We start from the raw sequence: 25434 nt of genomic DNA, 5'->3' as shown, positions 1-25434 counted from the left end.
CCCTCCCACTGTCTGCATCTCAAGTTCATGCAGAGGTCTCAATGCGACTCTACAGAGCAGAAAGCAGAAATAAGTAGCTGGCGTCTACTGTATCAGCTGTAACCCCAAGATTTCAAAACTGTGTGGAAATATTGCGCATTGATGTGGAGATGATGATCGCAGTGCTGCTGCTCCTGGCTATGAAGTCAGGTAAGAAGATTCTTTATCAATTGAGTTTTAAGATAACATACAAGCTTGGAATGGAATAAAACTTCTTTTGATTGCAATTCTAGGCTTTTTTTTTTTAAAGTATACTTAGTAATTATCTGTTATGTCTACACTGCATGGGGCTGCTTTTACTTTGTAAGAGCCAAAGAGTGAATGTGGAACATGAGGATAGAAAATAACACAGTTGTTAAGCTGACTGTACCTGCTGAAGCAATGATGCATCAAACAGGAATAAATAGAAAGATGAGACAATGAGTAGAGGGATTATATTATTCTGAAAGCAGGTACTTTCCAAGATTCAAATCTTTACAACCCAACCATCTTTTTTTCTTCAAAGTTTCACTTTAATGTTTTGGACTTTCAGTTGCTAACGTGTAGCAGAGGAAGAGTTAAGTGCTGAAACAGTTAAAATGCTGTTTAACTGTTTCAGGATGTGTGGTTTTCAGCGACTGCAGACACTCAAATACAAAAAAGTACTCAGTGGGATTTTATCAACCTCTTTGAAAGTTAAAAGGCAACAAATGAGCAAGAAAAAACATTGATGAGGATGAGAACAGCAATATTCTTCTTCTTAAATTTTATCGGAACCGATTGTAATCCATCAAATATGAAAAGCTTGGTAGAGAGCTGCCAGAAGAATATTATCTGATAGCAATTAGACAGTCACGTCACAAAAAGGAAACACACCCAACCTCTACTTGCTCAAAGGAACCTACTTACTTTCCTACTCCGTACCCGAAACACGTACCCAGTTTTCACTGTGGCAGTTCACATGCACATTTGAAAGTATTTGCATTACACGCGCTGCTGGCAATCATGTAATCGGGTAATTTCCCCTGATTAATGGACTATTTTAGTATCTGTCAGGTCAATGTTTGGTTATTTGTTTCAGTCTGAAAAGCCAAACCAAAATTATGACAAGGAAAATCTGCAGTTAGTGGAGGCCGAATATGAGTGAACAGCAGAGTGATCTTCGCCTTCTTGTTGTTGCCTTGTTTTGACAACTTCACTTCCTCATTTTTTTGTAAGAAGTAAAAAACACACTGTTCAGCGGTTTACTTCAATTTCCCCTTTACGTCTTGTCTTTAACTTCTCCATAATAACAAAAGAAACTAACAAAATATGTTCTGTCGTGTTTCATCACCTGTCAGCAGGAACTGTGAGTGCTGCTTGGTCAGTGACATTTGAAAACCCAGATCTTTGTGCTATAAAGGGATCATCTGTGACTTTTAGGTGCGTATACAACTACACAGCTGGGGAAACTGTTAGAACGACTGGATGGTACAAGGGACGTTTAGAAAATGGTGTCTGGAAACGAGTTCAGCTTTCAGACCTTCCGTTGTATCGCCATCATTATGAATATCTTGGCGACCAGCGGCACAACTGTAGCCTGGCAGTTCATGACCTGCAGGTTAATGACACTGGATATTACTACTTTCACTTTGGCACGGATACGATAGGAATGCGTAGTAAAACTTCTGTGCATCTGACCGTCTCAGGTAAAGTGATTTTACATTAAACGTGCTCTCCAGACTTAATGTTTCCAGCCTCTTCTTCTTTTTTAAAAAATATATATCTAACTGACCCACATCCAGAGATGAGAGCCACAGTGCAGCCGGAGAGAGTGAGAGCTGGAGAAAAGGTGACTCTTGAGTGTGTAACATCGTGCCAACTTGGAAGCACAATCTGGTTCAAAGATGGACATCCAATGACAAAAACATTGTTGTGGGCGCAGGCCGAAGACACTGGGAAATATTCATGTACTGTCAAGGGGTATGAGTCAGTGCAATCACACCCTGCTGCTCTGGATGTTCAGTGTAAGTAGATGAAGATAATATTAACTCTTGCAAGCTGAGTTTTTACTCATACAACACAAAGTGCAACCAGTGACTTTGTTTAATGCAGATTCTCCACTGAACGTGTCTGCTGAGGTGAGTCAGGCTGGCCTCCTGTCAGTGGGCAGCAATGTGAATCTTACCTGCAACAGCGCTGCTAACCCTGAAGCAGATAGTTACACCTGGTACAGCTCCAGCTCCAGGCTTCAGGTGGCCTCGGGCCAGGTGCTGTCTCTTCCCTCTTTGGAGGTGTCCCACAGTGGAGTCTATCTCTGCCGGGCCGGGAACAGTCTGGGAGAAAGCAACTCGATGGCGGTCCTGCTGGAAGTGGAAGAAACAAAGAGTGAGTCTGTCAGGCGAGTGGGCATAACCTATTGTTCAAATGATGCAAATTATTAGTAGATATTTCATAAAATTGTTAAGAAATCCAATCTAGTGGCTCAAAAAAATGTGCATTTATTTTTAAATTTTTGCAGAGGAAACTATGCATCCTTGTTCATTTGTCATTTTCTCCTACTTTTCTGAACAGTTAATCGTGTTATCCTCCTTTTTGGTATTGGAGTCAAGGTGGTTTTGATGCTTTTCCTTACACTGATTATTATCTGGGTTCGGTAAGTGAATCATACCAACTACTCCTAATTTCGTAGCAGTTGGATGATTTTGAATGTTTTTGTGCTGTGTTTGCAAACTTCTCTCGTTTCCTCGTTAAAGGAAGGGGTGGTGTAATCCTGCTGGGGACAGAGAGGTGAGAAGGATGACACGTTGGACTTGGGTCTGTTTGAAAGCAATTATAACCGTCTCTCACAAAATGTCTAATGTTGTCCTTTTATGTTTCAGATGGACAGCAATGATTATGAAAATATGACAATGTGAAATGGGTTAAAATAACCCAGAAAACAAGAATCCACACATACTATTATCATTTGCTAAATGTTGTCAGTACAAAAGCAGTAGACTTTAAAGCAAGTTTTAGAGATAGGAAACATTTTATGAAAGTTTGACCTTATCTCCGTGTTTGCGTGGGTTCTCCCCGGGTACTCCGGCTTCCTCACACAGTCCAAAGACACGCAGTTAGTCGGGATAGGTTAATTAATGAATCTAAATTGGCCATAGGTGTGAATCTGTGCGTGAATCTGAGTGCGAATGGTTGTCTGTCCCTGTGTGTTAGCCCTGCGACAGACTGGCGACCTGTCCAGTGTGTACCCCGCCTCTCGCCCTATGACAGCTGGGTTAGGCTCCAGCGCCCCCCATGACCCTGGAAAGGATAAGCGGAAGCAAATGGATGGATGGATAATATAATATTTAAGTATTGACTACGTCAACAAGTAAATATACTTCCAAAGGTGCTAAACTGATCAAATCCACACATTATGCAGTATTTTGTGCAAAAACCTTTGTTGGTGACTACAGCTTCAAAATGCCTCCTATATAAAAAGAAATTATTCGCATGCATTGCTCAGTTGTGATTCTTCCACACAAACAGTCCTGATGGTTCAGTGGACCCTTTCTGTGAACTCTGACCTTTAGTTCTTTCCATAGATTTTCACTTGGGTTCAGGTCAGCTGATTAGCTGGATCATTTTAGCAGCTTTATCTTCTTCCTCTGAAACCAACTGACAGCTTCCTTTGCTGTGTGTTCGGGATCATTGTCTTGCTGAAACGTCCACCTTCGTTTCATCTTCATCATCTGGGCAGCAGATACATTTTTTCCATTCATCCTTCCTTCAGTTATATTAAATGTGTTGGCATGGTGTTGTTGGGGAGATATTTGTAGTGCCTTTTAAACATGGTGTGTTTTTTGGCATCTAAAGAGTTTTTCAATTTTGGTCCTGGCATTGCTTTCTAATTACTGATAGATTTCCTCTGGTGCCATGACTTTCCACATCTTTTTGCATCTCCCTTTTTTCCTGGGTTCAATACTTTTTCCCTGTGTCATTTCCCATTATTACACCTAATTTGTGGACATCTGTGGTGGATTGCATGTGCATGTGTGGATTGGATGGGTTATTACTAACATCTGGTGAGAATTTCATGTCAATATTACCTTTAGAAACATATTTACTTAGAAAATTGGTGACATGATAAATACTTATTTTACCTGCTGAGTCAGTCCTTATGGGCCCAAATGTTGTTAATAAAAATGATGGCAATATAAATGTAGTGGTAAATAGCTCTATATAGCGTTAGTCACTTTTACCTTGGAGGAGAGGTCCGCGGTCATGTGACATGAAATTTTAAATCTTCATACAGTACTTTCTATATGTTGCCAATACGCACCACACTTGATGGTCTTATAGTCTCTAAGTTATAAGGATTTTTATCTTTGTCCAATAAATGATTAACTTGACCTAGATGACCTTGGTGGATGTAAGCCAGATTTTAATGGATCGTTAATGTGACCTCACTCTATGTTCCTACAAAGTTTTATCGGAATCAATTCAGATTTTTAGCTGACAGACAGAATGACAAGCACAGAAAACATAACAAGTTTATGCAGAAAGAAAGAAGAAGAAGAAAAAGCTGAGCTGCAAGGTTGCCTTCGTTAATACTGGGTCATTGTTCAATTTCACAGCGACGGGAGGGAGAAAATATGAATGTTTAATTCAACAATTGAGGCCCACAAGCCTTAGTGTGAATAGGAATTCTCCTGGGTGAAACTGAGAGGACATGTGATCACTTTAAGCCTTCCTTCACACCAGTGTGTTATGTTAGCCACATTGCTGATGCGTGGACATATGGCTTTCATTGGTTACAACAGTTTCTGCTCCCCCTTGAGTTTACAATCAGCATGTGCATTCTCTTCTGCTCACAGGTCACATGACACTCTCAGTCTCATAGTCTTTTCTGTTGCTAGAACTGTGGTTAATATTTTAAAATGTTCAATGTTAATTGTAACAGAAGCTTGGATAAATATTTGCTGCCATATAACTGTATAAAGATTATTGTGTAAAACTTGTTGCCTTTTGATCTGCTTCTGGCTCTTCTTTTTTTTAACTTTTTTTTTTTTTTAATTTCCAAGTTCAGTTTGACTTTGAAAAAGGTCCGAAGTCTGAGTTTTGTAAGTTTTGGTCCCACTGCAGTTTGCTGGATGCTTTTCAGTATAAATTTCAACTCGTGAGCATTTAATGAAATTATGAGTTGGCACTGACAGCACAATACATGCTCTACAGATCACATGAAAACATCAAATGGCTGCAAAAATGTGTAATAAATGCAACTTATTACAGCTAAGGGTCACATGTGCAAAACTGTCTCTTTGGATAGTTGTTAATGAAGCACTTTATTGTTTATTAAAACAACTTTGCACGTCACACCTCACTTTAATATGGCAAATGAAACAAAAGCAAAATCCTAAAATAGTGCACTTTTTAGATGTCCGGGTGTTAGAGTCACTGTCCTCTTGGTTTTCATCCTCTCCCACTTCTCCTCACGCTCTGCTCAGTATCTGCTGGAAGCTTATCGCTCTCAGGAGTTTACTCAAAGCCACACAAACAGGATCCAGTTGGACTTGCCAGCAGCACTTAATTGGGTTATCATCTTCGCAGTCATCATCACTGGCAGGCCTTCAGTAATAACTTCTTCAATGTTTTCTACTTCTGGACATTGCTTGTACATTACCCGGTGCACTTTGTGCTGTGTGGTTACAACCCTGTGTCAGGAAGTGTTAGTGAGATCTCCGGATGTTGCCTGTAGTCGTGTTATGCAATGAACCGTGGAGGATATTTAAATTCACATCTGTTACTGCAACACTCCAACAAACTGAAGCGAATAACATAAAATAATAAAAATACAAATAAAATAAACTTAAAAACAGTAATAAATAAATTTGAGGTCATATGAAGGGGTGACATTTGTTTCCTATCTTCTTTCGTTTGGAATAAAACCTTTTCTTAGAGATGCATCACTTCATCCTTGACTCAGTACTAGGCTTAATCCTAAAGAAGAAATGCATTTAAACTAATCGAACACAAGCGGGTGAAATACATTCTGACGGTGCTCCATAGTTCGCTTCTTTCTGAAAAGGAAACGAAAGCTCAGGTCAGTGCTTTGAAATCTGTTGCATCCTGCTTGCTTGAATGAACATTGATGTTTATCACATGAGCTGCACACGCTCACAGCTGGTGAGAGCTGGTGCCAAAATTTGATTACCACCTTAGACTTCAGCCATAGTGTAATAACCATTTAAAGTTAATGTGATGTGGTCTTACTTTGGGGAAAGTGATGTTAGTAACCACACAGGAGGAGCTGAAGCAAAATATTTGCTCTGTGTGTGTGTGTGTGTTAGAGAAATGTACAGATCTGTTGTTGGTGCATGTGCTGCACTTTGGGTACGATTCTAGGTAGAATAAAGCCTGATTTCACTGACTCTTTAAGGTTCTGACGCAGTTGCAGTGAGCACGTATGACTGACGTCTGGATGACTTCTGTCTCCTGAAAGCAAAAAGAACAAAACATTTTAAGAATAAAGACATTGTCACTGCAATCTAAAGTCACTTTTCATGTTATATAATGAACTAAATTCATTAATTCATCCTTTCAGTCATATTTAAACCTACTGTTTAAGTAATAACTATTTTGGTTCCTTAAATGATCAAAGTTAGTAACCAATCAATCTACCTCAGAGATTTAATTAGACTCAACTAGACTTCTAAAAAGGTATTTGATATATGAAATTAAAATGAACAGCAATCATTATATACTGTATATTCAAACTTCGGGCCATAACATTTTTATGCATCGGTGATGACTCAGCAGAAAATATTTTTGAAAAATATATGATTATTTAAGAGAGACCCAAGTCTTGAAAATGAAAATGTGCACATATTTAACTAAATTATTTTCAGTGTTATAGTTACAGTACTATGTAGAAACGCTCTGATATATGAAATTAAAATTTCACAGGACTCATTATATAGATTCAAACTTTCTATCATAAATTTTTTATCCAAATCTGAGATGGTCGAGCAGAAATCTCGTGTTGATTTGAGATAGAATGACCCAAGATAATTGATTGATTTATCTTTTTGGTCATATTTAAACCTAACCTTTAAGTAAGAACTCATTTGCTTAAATAATCCACGCCAGTAACCAATGACTCTAACTTAAGCGATGACCACTCTCATTTGATTTTAATGAAATTATTTTACACATATTGTGCACAAGCCCAGCTACAGGGACTGTGAAGTGAATTATGATGAAGGTTACTGGTTGTAAAACAAACAAAGGCCCACCTTATGACACAGATGGCTATGACAACAATAGCCAGAAGGATTCCAATGAACACTCCAGCAATCACCCCTTTTGTTTTTCCAGAGAGGGGTGGGATCACAGCTGCAGTTGACAACAAAATACACATTAGTAACACTTAATGTTTGAAAAAAATGGATATAATGATATTGCGGTGGTAAAGTTTGGCTTTATGTGATGTTTGACACTGTAGGTGGGGAAAGGTCTTAATATTATATTAAGACCTGCCTCTTCATATACCTACCTCTGGAGTCTCTGGGCGTTACACTGAAAGTCTGAGATCCATGTCTGTTTCGTGCCACACAGCAGTGCTGCCCAGATTCCTCAGTGGTGATGTTGGCACTGCTGGATGTCTGGCTGCTTCCTGTGGGTGTAGCTACAGTTCGTCTGCCTTGATGAAAGCTTTTGTCTGCGTCACTGAGACATGCTTCACCCTGGTACCAGATGTATGTGTGCACGGGTGGGTTAGCATCACTGCTGCAGGTCAGAGTCATGGGGAGCTCGTAATCTAGCTGTCCAGCAGGTGACACTGAGACAGTTGTGTTTCGAGGAGCATCTAGAAGGAGGCATTAAAGTACATTAAAGATGAGTTAAATCTTCAAGTGAGTTTGATTCAATTCAAATCAGTTTTATTTATATAACACCAAATCACAATAACAGTTGCCTCAAGGCGCTTTATATTGTAAGGTAAAGGCCCTACAATAATACTGAGGAAACAGAGGAAATAAAAGCTCTGTAAGAGCCCTGCTTGTATCCCTGTTGCTTAACCCAGGTTAACCCAGGCTTAATGCAGAAGTTTCTTACTTTTAGAATTTCTCTAGAAAGTCTGAGTTAAAATGCTTTGTCAGCAGCACATATTTTAAGCTTGAAAATTTTCTTTCTGCTCTTTGGAGTTCTGTGTGTCAAAACAAGCTTAATAAATAAACAGATGAATGACCTTGTATATAAATGTTGATCTGATTTTTACATTTATAACAAAAGCTTGACTTACACTGCACATCAACTGGTAGTATGGTTGAGTTATGCACTTTGGCTCCAGTTTGCATCTGACAGTAGTAGCTGCCAGAGTCATCTGATTTAACTTCAGTAATATTCCACACCTGTCCAGTGTGTGTTACGCTGTTACTTGTGCTCTTGTGCCAAGTCACATTGGCCTGTGGCTCTGCAGGGTTACAGCAGGCCAAACGTAAGGTTGCACCCTCTGTGATGCCCCTGGATGGACTTGCTAAGGCTATGACTGCACTGGGGGAGTCTGAAGGGGAAAAAAACAGAAACAGACAAAGCACATATGTGGTGAGATTATTATTTCATATATTCAAATGGAAAAAACAATCATGAATTACAAAAAGCTAAAAGTCAACAACTTTTAGCTTTCTGCAGAGCAAAACACTATCCTAATAGTTAACTAGTTCATTTTTGTTAATGAGGACAGTATTCAAGGAACAAGCTCTGCAGCTGAAAAACAAAGCCAAAGTAAAAAAAACCAAACAGTTCCTCTAACAGCAACTGGAGGCTGACTCTAAAAGTGAGTCAGTCTCCATAGGTGCACATGTAAAAATGCGCAATTAGAGCAGAAGGAAGTACAGTTACAGCCTGGTGTCTGTAGTCTTTAGGTACCCGTCCAACAATGCAACAACCAAAATACCACATTTGAGTCTAAAAAAAGTGGTTGGTATGCCAATGGGTGGAGTGATTTATATACCATTTGTACATGCCTATTTTCTATTTAAAGGTAGGTGGAAACCACTATGAATGCTTTCTATTCCTTTGTTTTTTGGGCCATATCACTATTACATGTGATATTATGTATGTGCTATGGGAGGCCTCTCCTTTAATTTCTTTATAGATCCACAGAAGACCACCAGTTTTAAAGGACGGGACTCTGATACTCTCACATGCATGCAGAACCAGACAAGCTATACCAAGACATAGAGCTGAGAGGCTCAAATTAAAGCACACACACAGGGAATGTGTTTTAATTTAATGCTAACCACTATTATTCCACAATGTCTTAACATATCATATAGCTATTTGCTGTCATTTCTCACACAAGCTTTATGTAAGACAGACAAACTCAACTCAATTGCCTCTCAACAGGTTATAATATCTTTTTCTCCCAAGCTCTGCAAATATTAACCTGTCTTTAATATTTAGCTCTAAGAGTAATTTGACTACAACCACAAAAGCATCAAAGGTTATGAAACGGAGTCTTACATCAAGATTACTTAAACCCAACAATTGTCGGTTTCACTTCAGCTTCTCATAAATAGCACAAAATGTCAGACAAAAGGTTACACAAAGGAGACTGTTACTGAATATTGCAGTGGTGCTAGAAAAAGCAACAAGCTTTGCTAAGCAGTCATTTAAACACTGCTAGCTTTAGGTTTGGCTTTAGGTTATTGGACAGTAAATGCTGGTCTCTGACTGCGCTGTACTGTGTTTCTAACAACAGGGAATCACACTCAGATCCATTCATCAAAAAAATCAAAATAAGAAACAGAGCAAACAGAGATATATTCTGTGACAAGGAAGTTGAGCAACTTACAGAGAAGTTGACCAATACATAGCAAAAGAAAAAGACAGACAAAACCACAATGCACATAGAAAATAATAAGAAGGGCTGTGTGGTTTGTCTTTAATGGTTTGCCAGGTCATACTGATGTGACTCATCCAGGCTATAAAATGATTATGACAACAGGAGGAAATTCATAAAAATAGATATAAAATAATGCATCTTTTCTTGCGTACTTTGCAAATCTATAAAAGCTTTTGAATGATGGGTGGACAATGCGTTTGCTGATTGCACAGTATCATTGTTTTGTTTTAAGTTCACACCTGCCACCAGGAGCTGTACGCCGGCCTGCTCTGGCATCTTCTCTGCGGAGTTGTTGGTGATGAGGTAAAACACGTAGGTCCCGCTGTCTGACTGCCTTAGATCAGTAATCCTCAGAGAGCAGACCTTGCTTCCTGGTTCTCCCAGGTACTGCACCCTGTTCTGGTAGGATGGATCTGGGAAGATGTGATCGCTGTGGTACACGTATCTAACACAAACAGAGGGACAAGCAGACAGACTTAGACACCTGTGCTCTTTACTTCCACCCTCGTGTGTGTTTCTGTGACTCCAACACATCATTGTTACCTTGCTGTAATACACCGGCTGTCTTCAAGGCACCACATCTCAGACAAAACCATGTACTTTTGTCCTCCTTCACCTCCTCCACCCTAACAGATACACAGAGCTTTTTTAATCAGTGGATACAGTAAAGTGGAAAATTCTAGATTAACTTGACTGTATCTGTTCAAACCACACCCAAAACATCACCTGTAAGCTTAGCATAAAAACGAATTTTGGCTAGTTTTTATCAAAGAACTGACACTTGTTTTTATTCTGACTGCAGTTTTTAGCTCTTCATGCACAGTATAACTGCTAACAATGCCTTCTTTATTGAAATACCTGAGCAGAGGACCACCCCTCTTCCCTGGTTTCATTGGAGGTCTGCGGGTAGTCATAGGAACACGGGATTTCTATGGAAGAACCAATTACAGCACAGATGGGACCAGATGGGAGATGAACTGACCAATCACCAGCAAGAATACCTGTAATACCAACAAAAAAACCCTAAATTCTAACCGTCACTGTCTTTGCGTGAAGCTCGGATCCCAGCATGACTGCTGCAGCGCTTTTATATATGTACCTACCTTTCAGAGAGAGTGTGACCAAGAGCCAGCAGCTCTGAGCCATGCCTCCATGCATCTTCTGCCTTCTTTGCTGTCTGTTTAGCTGTGGTGCTCTGATCCTCCCAACCTTCTTTGGCTTCACTCTCACCCTGTCTAACAAGGCGTCCTCTTCTAGTCTTTGGGTAATTCAGTGCAGTTGTATGTGTAAGTCAAATGTTCCAGGTTCCCTTTTATACTATCTGCTAACGAGGAACTAGGACAGTGACTAGGCTTTCATGTCAGTAAAGAGAACTTGGTGTGTGTTTGTGTGTGAGAGAGAGGGTGCCGGCTGATGGATACTGCATGCATCTGCTGACTCAGTGACATTGAGGTCAACAAGTTCAATATAATATACAAAATAACAGCTGACAGTGTTTGTCTCAGTGAGCTTGTGTTTATATGTCGGTGCGTTGAGCTGCGGCAGGTCTGTAGGGGTCCCGAGAGAGCCCTCGCGCGCGGTTTGTCCACTCAGAAACGTGTGCTGACGTCACTCGTGCCCCTCTCTTGTGCGCAGATGACCGCTCGCGGGACGACCACAGCACACGCACACACAGAGCGACGAAACTAAAAGTTTGTTTTAATTCGTCCAAATGTTCCTCTCTCTCCAGTTAGAAGCGAGCTCTGGTGGTTTTGGTTGACAGGAAGAGCTGTCGTAGAAAACGGCTGTTTACTGTTTTTTCTTCGTCTTCTTTGTTGGGGTCAGTAACCTGTGGAGAGAGCAAAAAAAGGGGGGGAAAGGATTTACTTGGCAAAAGCTCGGAAAGTTTGGGATATATCCGTGTTGGCGTTCAAAATTGCTATCCAATTTCTTCCTATTAGAGGTTTTATGGGCCTTCTTTTGATTTGTACATCTTTTTAAAGCGAAAGGCTCCACCTGTAGCTGAGGAAAACAGACAGGTGAGTCATTGTCTGGAAGGCGATTTGAATGGTGTCTTTAAGCCTTGTTGGTTATTAGCAGTCACGCTCATTTCGTTTTCTCCTTAAGGAGTTAACCTTGCTAAGGTTATTTGAAATAGTCTAAACTAAAGTTGGCAGAGATATTTTAATTATTTAAAGTTTATATGGCGAGCTTTTTAAAATGCCCTTGTGTCTGTTTAACCTGTTTAATCAGTGACCCTCAGCGGTTTAAATTAGTCTCCAATACTCACTGCCAATATTAGCCTACAAACAAACACTTTTCAAACGTCACAGCACATGGTTTTACATTGTGATGTATAGAATGGCAATGTGACTTTTATACAGCCAGGATACATTGCTTTAAATGAGATCTTCGGATCTCAGTGATCTCATTTGTATGTTGTATGTATGTTGTGCTTTTTCAAAAGCAGCAAAAATTGTAACTAATTTTTAAATGATCATCATCCAATTATCTGTTATTACACACATGTAATTACACTCACTAGCCACATTTTTAGGTCCTTGGCAGCAAACTGATGCATTTAGGCATGCAGATATGGTTAACACGACCTGCTCAAACCAAGCATCAGATTGGAGAAGAGGAAGGATTTAAGTGACTTTGGACATAAATTGTTGTTGATGCCAGATGGACTGATTTGAGTATTTCAGAAACTGCCGATCTGCTGGGATTTTTCCAACTCAACTATCTCCAGGGTTTTCTGGGAATTGTCAGAAAAGTAGAAAATGTCCAGTGAGTGACAGTTCTGTGAGAGAAAATACTGTGTTCATGTCAGAGGTCAGAGGAGAATGACCAGACTGCTTTGAACTGATAGGAAGGAAACAGCAGCTCAGATAACCACACATTACAACGAAGGTATGCAGAAGAGAATCTCCAAACTTGTCAAACCTCGAAGCAGATAGGTTAATAACAGGAAGTCGAGATTTCAATTCACACAGGCTTGTCCTGTGTATTGTAATCTAAAGCTGGATAATAGGAGACTGAAAAATATTATCTGGATTGATGAGTCTTGATTTCTGCTGATAGGGTCAGAATTTGGTGTTGCGTGGATCCACGCTGCCTTGTTTTATATGTTCTGGTCGATGGTGGTGGTATAATGATGTGGATTATCTTTTTTGGCACATTTTGGGCACCTTAGTATGAACTGTGCATCGTTTAAACACCACTGTTGCTGACTGTGTCCATCGCTTTATGACCACAGTGTACTCATCTTCTAATGGCTGCTTCCAGGATAATAATGAACCATGTTGCAAAGTTCAGATCATCTCAGCCTGGTTTCTTGAGCACTGCAATGAGTTCATGGTACTCAAATGGCCTCCACAGTCACCAGATCTCAATCCAACAGAGTGCCTTTTTGGGATGTGATGAAACAGGAGATTCCTAGCACGGATGTGCCGCCATCAAGTCTGCAGCAACCGTGTGATGCTGTCGAGTGGATATGGACCAAATGTTTCCAACAAATTGTTGAATCTGTGACATGAAAAATTAAGGGAGTAGTGAAGGCAAAAGTGGATTTAATTTAATTAATTTAATTGAAAATATAAAGATCAGATGTTTTAGAGATCATGAAATTTATCAAAGCAGGTTTTGAGTGAATTGTTTCTGCCCAAAGATAGACTATAGTACAATATTATACTACCTGCTGTATCGATTTTTTAAATCTTTTTTACACAATCCTATCAATGTCATGCTACCAGACAAAAGGGAGCACCAAGGACTTGGACCATCTGCCTCAAGGAGTCAAGGAGAGGAAGAGAAAGGAAGAAAAAGCAGCTGTCGACTGTTGCTTCCTGTTGTGCACAAATGTATGCTGAAAAAGTTGTGACTGAAGGAAAGATGGGTGAGTGCGCATATAAAATATACAAGTCTTTGCTGTCTTACCTCCTGCCTTTCACACACACACACACACACACACACACACACACACACACACACACACACACACACACACACACACATGCATGCATGCACACATATCTGAAGATTGAAATGTTGTGCTGGTCATGCTGCAGCCCATGCTGCCTACTTTCTGTGTCTGGGAAGAGACATCAGTCCACATGACAGTTAACCATTAACTGCTTTTTGCAAAGCTGGCTGTCTCTATGATAGTCACTGGATTTATTTTTGAGGTTCTTTTAGGGTTAAAAACATATACTTGAACTGGCTGATGTTTTTCTCTTACAACAAGAATAAGCACCCAACCCAGGTAGAAATCTGATATGTCAAAGTCCTTTTCACACTAGCACGGTAAACTGTAACACAGTTACTAACTAACTGCAATAACAACATCATCCCTTGGCAATCATAAACTAACTACTTACTGTAACCTTAGTTCTCCTGTTTTATTCCAACAGCATCAGGGAAAACCAACATTAAAAAGAAACCAGAGACTACACATGCCCTCCTGTCTTTTGGTATTAGCTAAAATGTGATGTGGCAAAGTTTTATACACAAGTTTTATGGCTGCAAATGACTTGACTGTAATTTATGGAAGGAAAGATAAGATTATTTGCCATATCAAGGCTCGCAAAATTTCAAAATCTCTGGTAGCCCTTCGGGCAGGCATTCTTCAGTTTTTGGTAGCCCAAAATAAATTTAAGTAGCCCGAATAAAAAAAGAAATTTTTTTTACGTTTGGTTTCCTTTACAATGTTATACATTAAAGTATAATATTGTAACGGAAACAAAAATGAATCAAAAAAATTGTTAAAATACAAATCACAGCAACTGTATAAAAATTACAATCATCAACTCAAATACTTGGTTCTAATTGAACAGAAATTTCTATGAACTTGTAAGAACTGTGTAGAACATGAATCAGTCTGTGTCAGATCCTGAATCTGAAATTTTCACTGAAGTCACGGGTAAGAAGTAAGTGGAACCAAGATCTATGCCATTTGCTTTTTGAAGTTTGCAAAGACTGCTATATTCTGCCAATGGTAGTTCACTCTTTGCAATATAGCACGCTGTTCTAAACAGCTTTTTCAGGAGTTCTTGTTGTGTTTGGTTTATTTGTAGTATGTTTTTTTGCAATTGGTGTTTGTTCTGGGAAAGATACTGCAGACTGGGCAATAATGCATTTCTTGCATTTCTCATGGGTTCTGATGGGGTCTTTCTTAAAATGACTGGTCCCAGTAACAAAGGCGCTTGTCGACTCAGAAATCAAATGAAACTCACAACACACCTGGCAGAACATCATGATATTTAGCTCGTCATATTCCAGCCACAGAAATTCTTTTGTCCATGAAACCAAAAAAGCTGCGCTTTCTTTTTGCCTCATAGTCTTTAGGCTAGGTGACAAATAGTCAACATATTACGTTTTCGGCTACCCACCACATTCCTAAATGACGACCTCGAAAATAAATGAGGAAATATGAGAACCGTATGGACTCAATCTACACATGTTCGCTCTTTTCCTTCAAATAGCTTAGAAACACGCTATTTAACGTCATTTAAGTCCTGTTTAAGGTGAGGAAAAAGGTTATGGTTAGGGCTAGGGATAAGGTTAGGTTTAGGGCTGGAATACAGGGCTGGAACGTTGGTTACCGCGGGAGCGTCATTGCACTGGATTTCAGCCATAACCCGCCGCGTACCATAAGAACGCCGAAAGTCTCCTTTCGCGTTCCTCAGGAACGCCGCGGGACGTGACAAAACGTCGCCATGTTACGCCTCGGGAGTGAGAACGGGCTCGATTTGTCATATCTTTTCCGTTTTGTGATCGGCTTTTCTTTGGCTGCCCCTTCTTCACCCTGACCTGTCTTATTTGGCTCTGCAGAACTAAAATACCAGCGTAAATCCTCCTGCTTTTACACACGTACTTACATAATGATCAGCGATTCTTTGCGCACTCAACCTCTCACATGTTTAAGCTTGCTGCGAGAGATTTCACTTGTCGCGTTTGAATAGTAAGCTAATGAGTGATAAGACGATGTCAGAGGAATTGGTGCGCAATTAATCGTCACTCACTAATCAGTGCTGCCGCTCTCTATACACCGTTCGCGCGATCGCAAAATGAAAATGAAAGCAAAAAGCAAGCGCAAATAGGGCTTTGGAGTTGACGTCACACCGCAATGCATTATGGGAGCGCAGCGCCATTTTCGGGGTCTACGAATCCACTTTGCTGGAACGACGACGACAAGAATCATGCTTAAAAGCAGCTCAAAAGAAAACGGACGGTATAGAGACCGATTGCGTCCAGAGGTGAAGCAGCGTTACTTGAAAAAAATAGAGTGCATCGCAAATCTGGACCCGTACGAAATACGGCAGTGGAGTAAAGACCCAGACGACCTACTGCCACTGTCCTACCCCGATGTCTTCGCCTATCTTGTTTGTGGAGTAAGCGCCTACACAGCGAACCAGTTCCGAAATTACAAGTCACTGGAGGCGCACATCCAGGCCCTTTCTCAATTCTCAAGTATGCGAGTACGTACTCGCGTTCTCGGCGGGTACATACTCGCCGAGAACGCACGGGAGTACGGACTCGCCGAGAACGCGAGCACGGACTCGCGATTTGTACAATTGGAACACCAGCGTACTTGATGATGTCACAGGTCCGGAGTTTTTACTGCCGTCCTTAATTTAACTGTGAGTAATATGTTATGAAGCTTAACTTTAATCACAGCCAAACCGGTTTACTCAGGAACAAATAAAAAGCCGAAATAAGCCAAACATTAACATTTAGAAGTGATCTAGGTGACTTATATATTATGTTTAACCTCAGTAGTGAAATCTCTATTAATAAAAATAGTGTACATGTACATACGTGTACATACCTTAATAAAAACAAGCAGGTGAGATGTTAGAACGCTTTTATTTTTATTTTAGTGGACACTCAATACAATAGACAGCTACTGGGGTTTGGGGTTTGTTTAACCTGAGTAGCGAAAAGACCGCGGGGGGGTTGAAAACGATCTGCCGGGACTCCGCTGTTCTCGCCGGCTGTAATAATCCTCGACCTCGCTGTCTGCTATGGAGCTGGCGGGTCACAGACGTCTCCGAAAACGTCGGACCTCGTTTGGAAATATATGATATCTTGATAAACTGAGCAGATATTCGAAGTTTACACAGCTACATTCTCGCTTGAAAAGAACTTAAAAGTTTATTTTGTGACCCAGAAAGAGTAATATTTAAAAGTTTTTAGCCCCGCTCGTCCGCCATTGCCGCGTTTGAGTTTTGGACGAAATGCATTCTGGGATATTTAGCTGTACCAAGTCCACACAAGTCACCACCGATGCATGCTCGATAAAACGGGCGGAGCGAGAACACATCCGGGACTTTTTCGCGTTCTCGGCTTGATGCGTACTTCGAATTGGAACAGTACTTGGTCTCCGACTGATGACGTATCACGAGTACACGAGAACGCAAGTACGCACAAGTACGCATATTGAGAAAGGCCCCCAATTTACCAACGGCTGGGTGCAAGATTTGGGTATTTTCAAGCCGCCAAACTCTGAGTACGTCGTCATTCATACCAAGGTAAGTCAGCTGAAGCGCATCAAGTGTAATAGCCATTTTCCACCCCCCACCATAATTAATGTTATACATTTATCATCGAACTGCTAAAATATCGTTATCATATTATGTGCCCATAATTGTAAAGTAGATGCAAATTAACACTGATAATCGGGCAAATTATTAACGCCAATTCGTGTCCTCCCTGTCTCATTTCATTTATTGTCAACCTTGTCCTTGTATGTTACAGGTACTGCACTCCCAAAGATTGAATGAACCTGCATTACGACCATGGGTAATTGTAAGCACCACGGGGAAGGTCGAAGCTGCACACTGCACCTGTATGGCCGGAGTTGCTGAGACCTGCACCCATGTCGCTGCACTTCTATTTAAAGTGGAGGCAACAGTGAGGATCCGTGGCACAAAGACTGTCAGAAATGCAGCCGCGAGTGGTCACAAAGTTTTTCCTTCTGGTGTCTAGTTTTCTGTCAGAAGTGCATTGAAATATGTATAACTTGATTTCAAACCTGCAGCACTTACCATGTAACAATTGTCAAACTGTAAAATAAAGAGTGAAATACAGTTATTTGTTATCTTGCTTTTATTATAACGTCATTTTAGTGAAACAGGTACAGAAATGGTTACATAACGTAATGTCAGTGTGTTCATACAATAACACATAAAAAAAAGGTTTTACTAGTACTGTCTTCAGAGACATACTGAGAGTTTTCACAATTATTAATTAACAAGTACAAGTCTCGTGTGTGCCTGGTTTCACTACCACACTAGGGCACATGTTAACCAAAACACAACACACCCTCACAATTTTATTAATGAAGGTAACGTCTTCACCCTCACATGGAAGAAGAGGACGGATTGGCATGGTGGTATGTAGCATTTTGAACTTGTTGCACAAACTGCCAATTACTCGCTCGACATGGATTCTTAGGTGTGCAATGGCTCGTGTATTTTCTATGTCCTTGGCATCTAGTTGACAGAAGCCCCTTGTAAATGCTGGGATCTTAACCTCCGCACACATCATTCCCACCGCATCTCTGATGTCAAAGCCTCTGTCAGCCAAAACTACATCCCCTGGTAACAGCTTGTTAAGTATTCCACATTGCTCTGTGATGTGTTTATCTGATGCACTGTCCATCTCTGGCTGCTCTCCTGCGGTGTCCATCTCTGGCTGCTCTCCTGTGGTAACTTCTGCTGGGGCTTCACCTTCACATTCTGCAGCTCCATTGTGAAAGCCTGTCCAATAAAAAGAGTGCAAATACACAAGGGAATTTTAAAGTGGTTTATACATTAAGGCAGTATGAATACTCAAATGTTTGTGTTAATTGACTAAGATCAACTTTTAAAATAAGAGACTGTGGTTGGGGGTGCGGTTGTTGTTTACCTCCTACTAGTGCTTTTTTTGTTGCCGTTGTGTTCGCCTCCTGTGACGGTCTGACTGTGATGTTCGGATTTCGGAGTGCCCCATGTGTAGCGTTGGTACCCAGTCTGGATTTGTTTGATCCATTTCATAGGCAGGCTTCCCTACAGTTGTGCAAAAGAATTAGCGAATCTTTACATAGCACATATGTCTGCAAAGTCACTCCATTCATGTTTGATCGCAATTTCTATAACTTCCGAGACCACCAACGATAATATTATTCAGCTATAAAGTGTGATATGAACATATCTAGCACTTACCGGAATGAAAATGTCTGGAGCACACCAAGTGATATGGGGAGATGGAACAGAACTTGATATCAGCTCGTCTCACGGCTGCTATCCAGGCTCGACGCCTTCGTTTGGTAACATCCGATACATGAGCTCCTTGATATTGCTTCCAGGTTGGGAAAGCATAAAAAGACAACCCAAGCTTATTCCCGTGCCGATCGTAAGATCGAACATTGCAGCCGACCACACAGCAAGTACGAACCATTGCTGTGCTTTCGCTCCTTCGTCGCTTGCTCTTAGACCCCGAAAATGGCGGATCAGGCCAAAATCCTTTCCACGCCCACCCCCGTGACATCACGCTCCAAAGCCCTATTCAAACGCGATTTCAATATGTCACATATTGACAGTGGCTCATCGATGCCAATGACATAATTACTCAGCTACATTGGCGAAAGAATGCAAAAGCACTGACATATATTTTCCTATGATAGCCCGATAGGGCTGAGTTAGATTTTGGTAGCCCGACTGGAAAAATCGCTAGCCCCGGGACGTCGGGCTAGCGATTTTGCGAGCCCTGCATACTATTGCTGAAAGGCACTTGTGTCAGTATGAACTGTGACATTCTGTTTGTGATGTCTATATAAATACATAACCTTTCAAGAGCTCTTATCATTTTAATCCTAAAACAGTTCTTTAACACTGTTTTTATCTCTTTTAAATGTGCTACTTATAAGTTGCTTACCTTACACGAGGGACAGCTTTCCAGCATTGAAGCCGATAGTCTCCCAGGAAATGAAGTTTTCCTTAAAATGATTTCCACATCTTCCTCTGTTCTTCTCCTTCAACAAGGCTTTACTTTCTGTGTTTCAGCATGGGTTTGCGAGCCACTAATGCCTCACAGAAAAGGCGTCCACCCAAACACAGGCTGCGTCTTTAATGTGTGTAATTATATGGAAAACACGCTTCATCTTAGGTGTGTCACATATGTTGTGGCTAATTTTGTTTTTGTCTGAGCTAAGATTAGGTGGTACGTCATCAGCTTCCAGAGGCAATCTGTGTTTGTCTTAACCGCTACATGATTATATACCATGTAAGTGTGAACAAGTAAAGAAAAGGAAATATGCACATGCGTGTATGCACACTCTTCTCATAGGTTAGTGTGTCTGTCTAATTAGATTAATATTTCCTGTGTTCGTGTTTATTTTTAGTCTTGTGTGATAATGACTGCTACATGTATGACTCATAGCTCGTGTTGTAACTTTAGCTGTGTGTGAGGTCTCTTTCTGCTCCTGTACTGTTATTATCCCACTCCTACTGTACCACACCTAGGCTTACTTGATGATGGACATTCCTCTGCTCATTTTGCAAACCCCTTGAACCTTTTTCCTATTTATATTGGAGGGGATGTGTTTGTTGAAGCAAGATCAGACCTGTTTTGATGAACCAGTTACATAAATATCTGATCTTCCTGGTTTCCCCATGTCCAATTGTCGCTGCTTAGAGGATAAAGGATGATACATTAGATGCTGACAATGCAGTAAGGAATGGAGAGGGTCAGCAGACCTAATAAACATCAGCATAGCACAGGGGTGTGAAACATAAGGCAGGGGGGCTGAAATTGGCCAGACTGCGAACCGGCCCACTGGACAGCTTTTAAAAATGTGACGGAGGGCAGATATTTTTACTTTAACTGTAGTTTAAATAGGTTTTATAGTTTTTCCTACTGATAAAAGTCCCACCCCCATTTTTTATTTTTTATTTTACAATAGGTTCACAGCAAAATAAAGAAATGAATTATCAGAATTTTTTCTGTAAGCAAGGTCCATAAAGACATGGATGAGCGAGTTTAGCGTGGAAGAACTTGACTGGCCTGCACAGAGTCCTGACCTCAACCCGACAGAACACCTTTGGGATGAATTAGAGCAGAGACTGTGAGCCAGACCGTCTCGTCCAACATCAGTGTCTCACCTCAGAAATGTATTTCTGTAGAATGGTCCCATAAATACATTTATAAACCTTGTGGAAAGCCTTCTGAGACAAGCTGAAGCTGTTATAGCTGCAAAGGGTGGGCTGACATATTCAATTAAATTCTTCATTATTGATTAAGAATGGGATGTCTCTTAAATTCATGTGCATGTGAAGGCAGATGAGTGAATACTTTTGGCAGTACAGCGTATCATAAAATGCACTGTGGTAACATGACAGTAGTCATGTGGTGTGGTGTTTTTGTATTTTTTAACTTGGTTTAGGGAGGCTTAACCTGTCATCTGGTGCACAGCTGTTGCTTTTTAACCAGCAGTCAGATGCTACATGCAATGTTAAAAGTATAACATCCAACATCCCACAGAATGACTAACATGTGACTCATGATTGAGAACAGACAATGGAAACTATAAAAGAGTTTGTGGATGATCTGCACGTCTCTGTGGATTGGTCATGTACTATATTATGATTCATTCTTACCCTTATTTACCCTAAAGACAACAAACCATGGCAACAATCTATCCAGACACACTTCGTAGCAGCTCTAAATTTGGACTTCATGGTAAAATTACACCAAAACAGTGATGTTGCTAATACGCACTAACTAAAATGTTTTTGTTGACTAAGCTTGTTGTTAGCAAGAGCTCAGGGCTCAGACTTTGTATCTTGTAAAAACTTTTGTTAGTAGCTTTTATGTTTTGGTTAGCTGCCAAGTTAAATGAACAGAATTTGCTAGTGCGTTCTTTCAGGGTAGCGTATATTCCTAATATCATTCATATGGACTACACTCAGTGCTTTATAGGAACATTAACTATTTTAGTCCAATCATCGACTATAAGACCACAGAGATTTCAGAAAGCCCTGCCTCATAATACACACATTGACATGTATACCCACACACACAAGAGAAAAGTGGGTCTCAGGTAGAGGTAGATACAATAGAGAGCTTGTTCTGGCCTGCTTTGTGATTAGGAAAATGGCATGTGGGGGAGTATAGCTGGAAAAAAGAAGGAACGGCCAATATGAGGAACAAGAAGGGTGAGTGGCACCAGTCTAGAGATGTTTCACATGTACACTGGGTATACTGGAGAGAGAAACAGTTAGAAAGGGACCTTTATTCACATGTAGAATATGATTACATGTAGCTACACTACAAGTCTATATGATGCTTTGTCATTTCTTCAAACACATTAGATTTTTGTGTGGGAGTTGATGGCTGGAGTGTGCAGGTGGCAGGAAACACTATGCCCACTTGTTCGCTGTGAATTCTCTAGACAGTTACTCTTGTCTCTTGAGTGGGCTCAGCTGGTCATCACATGGCGTTTGTAATAGGAAGATGGAGGGGTATACCTCCTTTAATGTCTGACCTGACTGAGTTAGACATTTTTTGGTCTCACGTCTCCGTTGGATGTCTATCAATGTTTAGGGCTTCAGTGTATTAAAGCAGCAGTAGTGTAGTGGCTCTATCCAGAAAGCCCTGTGGGGTTGTGCCAAGAAGGACATCAAATGTAAAAACCAACAACATTTCTTTGTGAAAAGAGAACAGCCAAAAATAGCTTTTTGGCATATTTTTGTTAGAGCTGAGGTATGGTGGAAAGAAAATGTGAAAGAGCAAACATGAGTCGTTAAGCTTAATCATACATCTCTATACCTCTGTTTGTATCTTCACCATCTCCTTCTGACCTTTGGGTCACAGCTGTTACTCACAGTTTCAAAGAACAATAACACCATTATTTAGCTGGATGGGAAGCCTGAGGACAGGAGAGGTGGAGGAGAGGTGGAGGAGAGGACAGGTATGGAATGGGAGGAGGAGAAGAAAAAGGTACAAAGAGAAGAGAGGGCGGAGGCAAGAAAGACGTAGGGAGTTTTCAGGGATCTGTGTACAGGTAGAGTTAGTCAGGGAGCAGTAGTGGTTTTTGATACGGGCAACACGAGTGGTTGCCCGGGGCGACATCACGGGCATCGGCCAAAAAATAATAAAATTGCTCGTACTCATGCTGCCCCGACGTCATGCCAACGCATATTGGGAATGGCACAGGCACCGATCGGTTTTCTATCGCCCATTTGCTGGGAGTAAGCGCGCCCTCCGTTTGCGAGGTGCGCCTGCTGCTTGCAACACAGGGAGGAGAGGGCGGGGTGGCGGGGGATTCTCTGGCTGGCTGGAGCAGCGTCTAATAACCAACTCGCAAAATAAAACAAAATAAAAACAAAACAATAAACACGAAAACACCAGACATTATGATACAGACTTATAATTTGCACCGACGAAATTCTATACGCGAAAAGTGAGCGCGAGAGCCCTCGGTGTGCCTGCTTGCTGCTGAAGTCAAAGTAAACTTTATTGTCATCTCCACTACAGTCCAGTATATAGAGAGACGAGACGACGAGGCTCCAGTTACAGCAGTGCAAGTAAACAAACAATAAATATAAGAAGAGTAAGAAAATAAACATATACATTAGGACTTGGGGTAAAGGGATCAATGACAATTTAAAATTTATAATTTACAGTTTGATAATTTAAAGTCTCACACACAACCATTCGAAAGGGTCAAAAGCTGTTTCCAAATAGAGCACATTTCATTCATAATGTTGTAAATCCAAGCCCATATGTATTCAAATTCAAATTTCACATTTTATTTGTCACACACACACAACCATACACAGTATGACATGGGGATGAAATGCTTGTAGCTGTACAATGCCCGACCATTAAATGACAGAAAAAAAGGTTTTACAGTATTTACAATTTACAGGTTACTACAAAATTTACAAATTAACTTAGAAATTTACAGTAAAAAATGTGCAAATAGCAGAAACAGATTATCAAGATTATAAATTATAGGAATTATAGGATTATAGGAAATGTGTGGTGGTGCGTGTGGTGATGTGATGTGTGTGAGAGTCCAGTCTTATAGTGATGTGTGTGGGAGAGTACAGTCCTACACCTGGTTCAGGGCCCGAATAGCCTGGGGGAAGAAGCTCCTCCTCATTCTCTCTGTTTTGGCCTTAAGGGAGCGGAAGCGCTTCCCAGACCTCAACAGTGAGAAGAGTCCATTGTTGGGATGGGAGAGGTCCATCATAATCTTCCTAGCTTTGGACTTGCACCGCTTGGTGTAGATGGACAGCAGGTCAGGGAGCTCTGATTGAATGATGCGTTCGGCTGAGCGCACCACTCTTTGCAGATCTCGTCTGTCCTGCTTGGTGCAGTTCCCAAACCAGGTGCAGATGTTTGCTGTCAGGACGCTCTCGATGGTGCAGCAGTAGAAGTTCTTGAGCACCTTCAGTGGCAGATGGAAGTCTCTAAGTCTTCTGAGGAAGAAGAGACACTGACGGGCTTTCTTAACCAGGGTGTTGATGTGGCAGGACCATGACAGGTCCTGAGTGATGTGGTCACCCAGGTATCGGTATTCATGTGAACTAAGGTGTAGGTCTATTAGGTTATGTTGTGGTGATCCTCGGGTTGGGGGATGGGTGTTCATACTGGAGTGCAAAATTAAAACCAATGGAAGATGGACAAGGGAGTGTTCGCCCAGGGCGCCAAACAGGCTAGGACCGCCACTGTCAGGGAGATGTTATGTTGTGCAGTGTGAGGAGTTAGCAGAGTAGAAGGTTAAGGTCCCTGGATCAGCAAGTCTACACAACTATCACGTTTCTTGATAACAACATAAAAATTCAGCAACTGTGGAATTGAACAGTCTCACTATATTTTCTTTTTAATGCAATTGCAAAAGATTTCTTTAAATTTTGCTGTTACACTTCTGCTGATCACATACTGGACAGAAAATCCACATAAAGTCAGTACCTGTGGTGCAGGAGGGCTGATGGGGAGGAGATCTAATAAGAAAACCATTTAAGAACCCTTTAAAATGACCTGATCATGTTTGTTTCAGTTACATGTCTAGGCCAACTCAATGTGTCTGAGCCACAGATGTCAGGCATGAACTCTGGAGGTCAGAACCGCCCACCAAAGGGTCCTTTGATGGATTTGCAGTTTGAAAATTGCAGAGGACACAGGCATAATTTTCATACTGTTCACTGTTATTAAGAATGAGTCACATCATAAGACAGATTGTCTAAACTGTTAATTTATCCAAACTAGTGTTCTGAAGTATCATTAGGTTTATCCATCATCTGCCATACTACATCAAAGTAAGGTAGTCAAGCAAAGGAGCCAGGGTGATGTGTAAAGACATGTAAAGACTAAAAATATGCAGAAAAATGAGACATATTGTTGAAAGTGCACTCATTACTCAGACATCTTGAAATGGTTATCATGTTTAGGGAATGTCATGGTAATTTCTGGGCTTTGTTATGAACTGTTCTCTTTTAAAAGTGGAACGATTGTACACCATGCATCTTTAATGACTTAAAAAACAATAATTGAGTGCACAAGTTTGAATTTATTTTGGAGTT

The 25434-nt window shown here is 40.8% G+C and overlaps 3 protein-coding genes and 1 long non-coding RNA gene across 8 annotated transcripts in view; 3 read left to right on the top strand and 1 right to left on the bottom strand.

Annotated features, from left to right (window-relative positions):
- The first annotated feature begins 6 nt into the window (after nt 1-6).
- On the top strand, nt 7-4993 carry LOC146507924 (B-cell receptor CD22-like). Of its 3 annotated transcripts, XM_085176016.1 has the most exons (7): nt 10-189; nt 1359-1706; nt 1803-2024; nt 2113-2385; nt 2572-2653; nt 2754-2787; nt 2880-4993. In XM_085176016.1, the coding sequence occupies exons 1-7, from the start codon at nt 150-152 to the stop codon at nt 2913-2915; spliced, it is 1035 nt and encodes a 344-aa protein (XP_085032142.1). In that variant the 5' UTR covers nt 10-149; the 3' UTR covers nt 2916-4993. The 3 variants fall into 3 exon arrangements, with proteins under 3 accessions (XP_085032141.1, XP_085032140.1, XP_085032142.1); XM_085176015.1 differs by having other exon boundaries at nt 7-189; nt 1362-1706; nt 2754-4993; XM_085176014.1 differs by having other exon boundaries at nt 8-189; nt 2754-4993.
- Nucleotides 4994-6407: 1414 nt separating this feature from the next.
- Nucleotides 6408-11369, bottom strand: LOC146507923 (lachesin). 2 transcript variants are annotated; one of them, XM_085176012.1, is made up of 8 exons: nt 10987-11369; nt 10742-10884; nt 10427-10509; nt 10123-10328; nt 8279-8539; nt 7532-7843; nt 7272-7371; nt 6408-6471 (listed from the first exon to the last, which is right to left on the bottom strand). In XM_085176012.1, exons 1-8 carry the CDS (start codon nt 11039-11041, stop codon nt 6411-6413), a joined length of 1221 nt encoding a protein of 406 aa, XP_085032138.1. In that variant the 5' UTR covers nt 11042-11369; the 3' UTR covers nt 6408-6410. The 2 variants fall into 2 exon arrangements, with proteins under 2 accessions (XP_085032138.1, XP_085032139.1); XM_085176013.1 differs by having other exon boundaries at nt 10742-10812.
- A 217-nt stretch (nt 11370-11586) lies between these two features.
- hpn (hepsin) overlaps nt 11587-25434 on the top strand; it is a 28225-nt gene continuing 14377 nt past the window's right edge. The window contains exons 1-3 of one of the 2 annotated variants that reach the window (XM_085176010.1): nt 11587-11702; nt 11866-11901; nt 13618-13760. In XM_085176010.1, the coding sequence (XP_085032136.1) occupies nt 13724-13760 (37 nt within the window). In that variant the 5' untranslated portion in view covers nt 11587-11702; nt 11866-11901; nt 13618-13723. The other variant, XM_085176011.1, reaches the window with a different exon arrangement.
- On the top strand, nt 13767-19511 carry LOC146507922 (uncharacterized). Its single transcript, XR_014876654.1, has 2 exons — nt 13767-17394; nt 17621-19511. It is a non-coding gene; the product is annotated as an uncharacterized LOC146507922 (long non-coding RNA).

Source organism: Neolamprologus multifasciatus, chromosome 11 (genome assembly GCF_963576455.1).
Source record: "Neolamprologus multifasciatus chromosome 11, fNeoMul1.2, whole genome shotgun sequence".
Taxonomy (NCBI): Eukaryota; Metazoa; Chordata; class Actinopteri; order Cichliformes; family Cichlidae; genus Neolamprologus; species Neolamprologus multifasciatus.
Note: the sequence above shows the minus strand (reverse complement) of the source record. Positions and strands in the feature narration are given on the sequence as shown.

What these genes read in the sequence shown, in the direction of transcription:
- LOC146507924 (XM_085176014.1), top strand. Translation starts at nt 150, where the DNA reads ATGATGATCGCAGTGCTGCTGCTCCTGGCTATGAAGTCAG. An exon ending in TGTGCATCTGACCGTCTCAG is followed by an intron (nt 1,707 to 1,802) that starts GTAAAGTGATTT and finishes ACCCACATCCAG; the next exon opens with AGATGAGAGCCACAGTGCAG. An exon ending in GGAAGTGGAAGAAACAAAGA is followed by an intron (nt 2,386 to 2,571) that starts GTGAGTCTGTCA and finishes TTTTCTGAACAG; the next exon opens with TTAATCGTGTTATCCTCCTT.
- LOC146507923 (XM_085176012.1), bottom strand. Translation starts at nt 11,041, where the DNA reads ATGCATGGAGGCATGGCTCAGAGCTGCTGGCTCTTGGTCACACTCTCT. An exon ending in GGTCACACTCTCTCTGAAAG is followed by an intron (nt 10,885 to 10,986) that starts GTAGGTACATAT and finishes TTGGTATTACAG; the next exon opens with GTATTCTTGCTGGTGATTGG. An exon ending in CGTACAGCTCCTGGTGGCAG is followed by an intron (nt 8,540 to 10,122) that starts GTGTGAACTTAA and finishes TTTCCCCTTCAG; the next exon opens with ACTCCCCCAGTGCAGTCATA.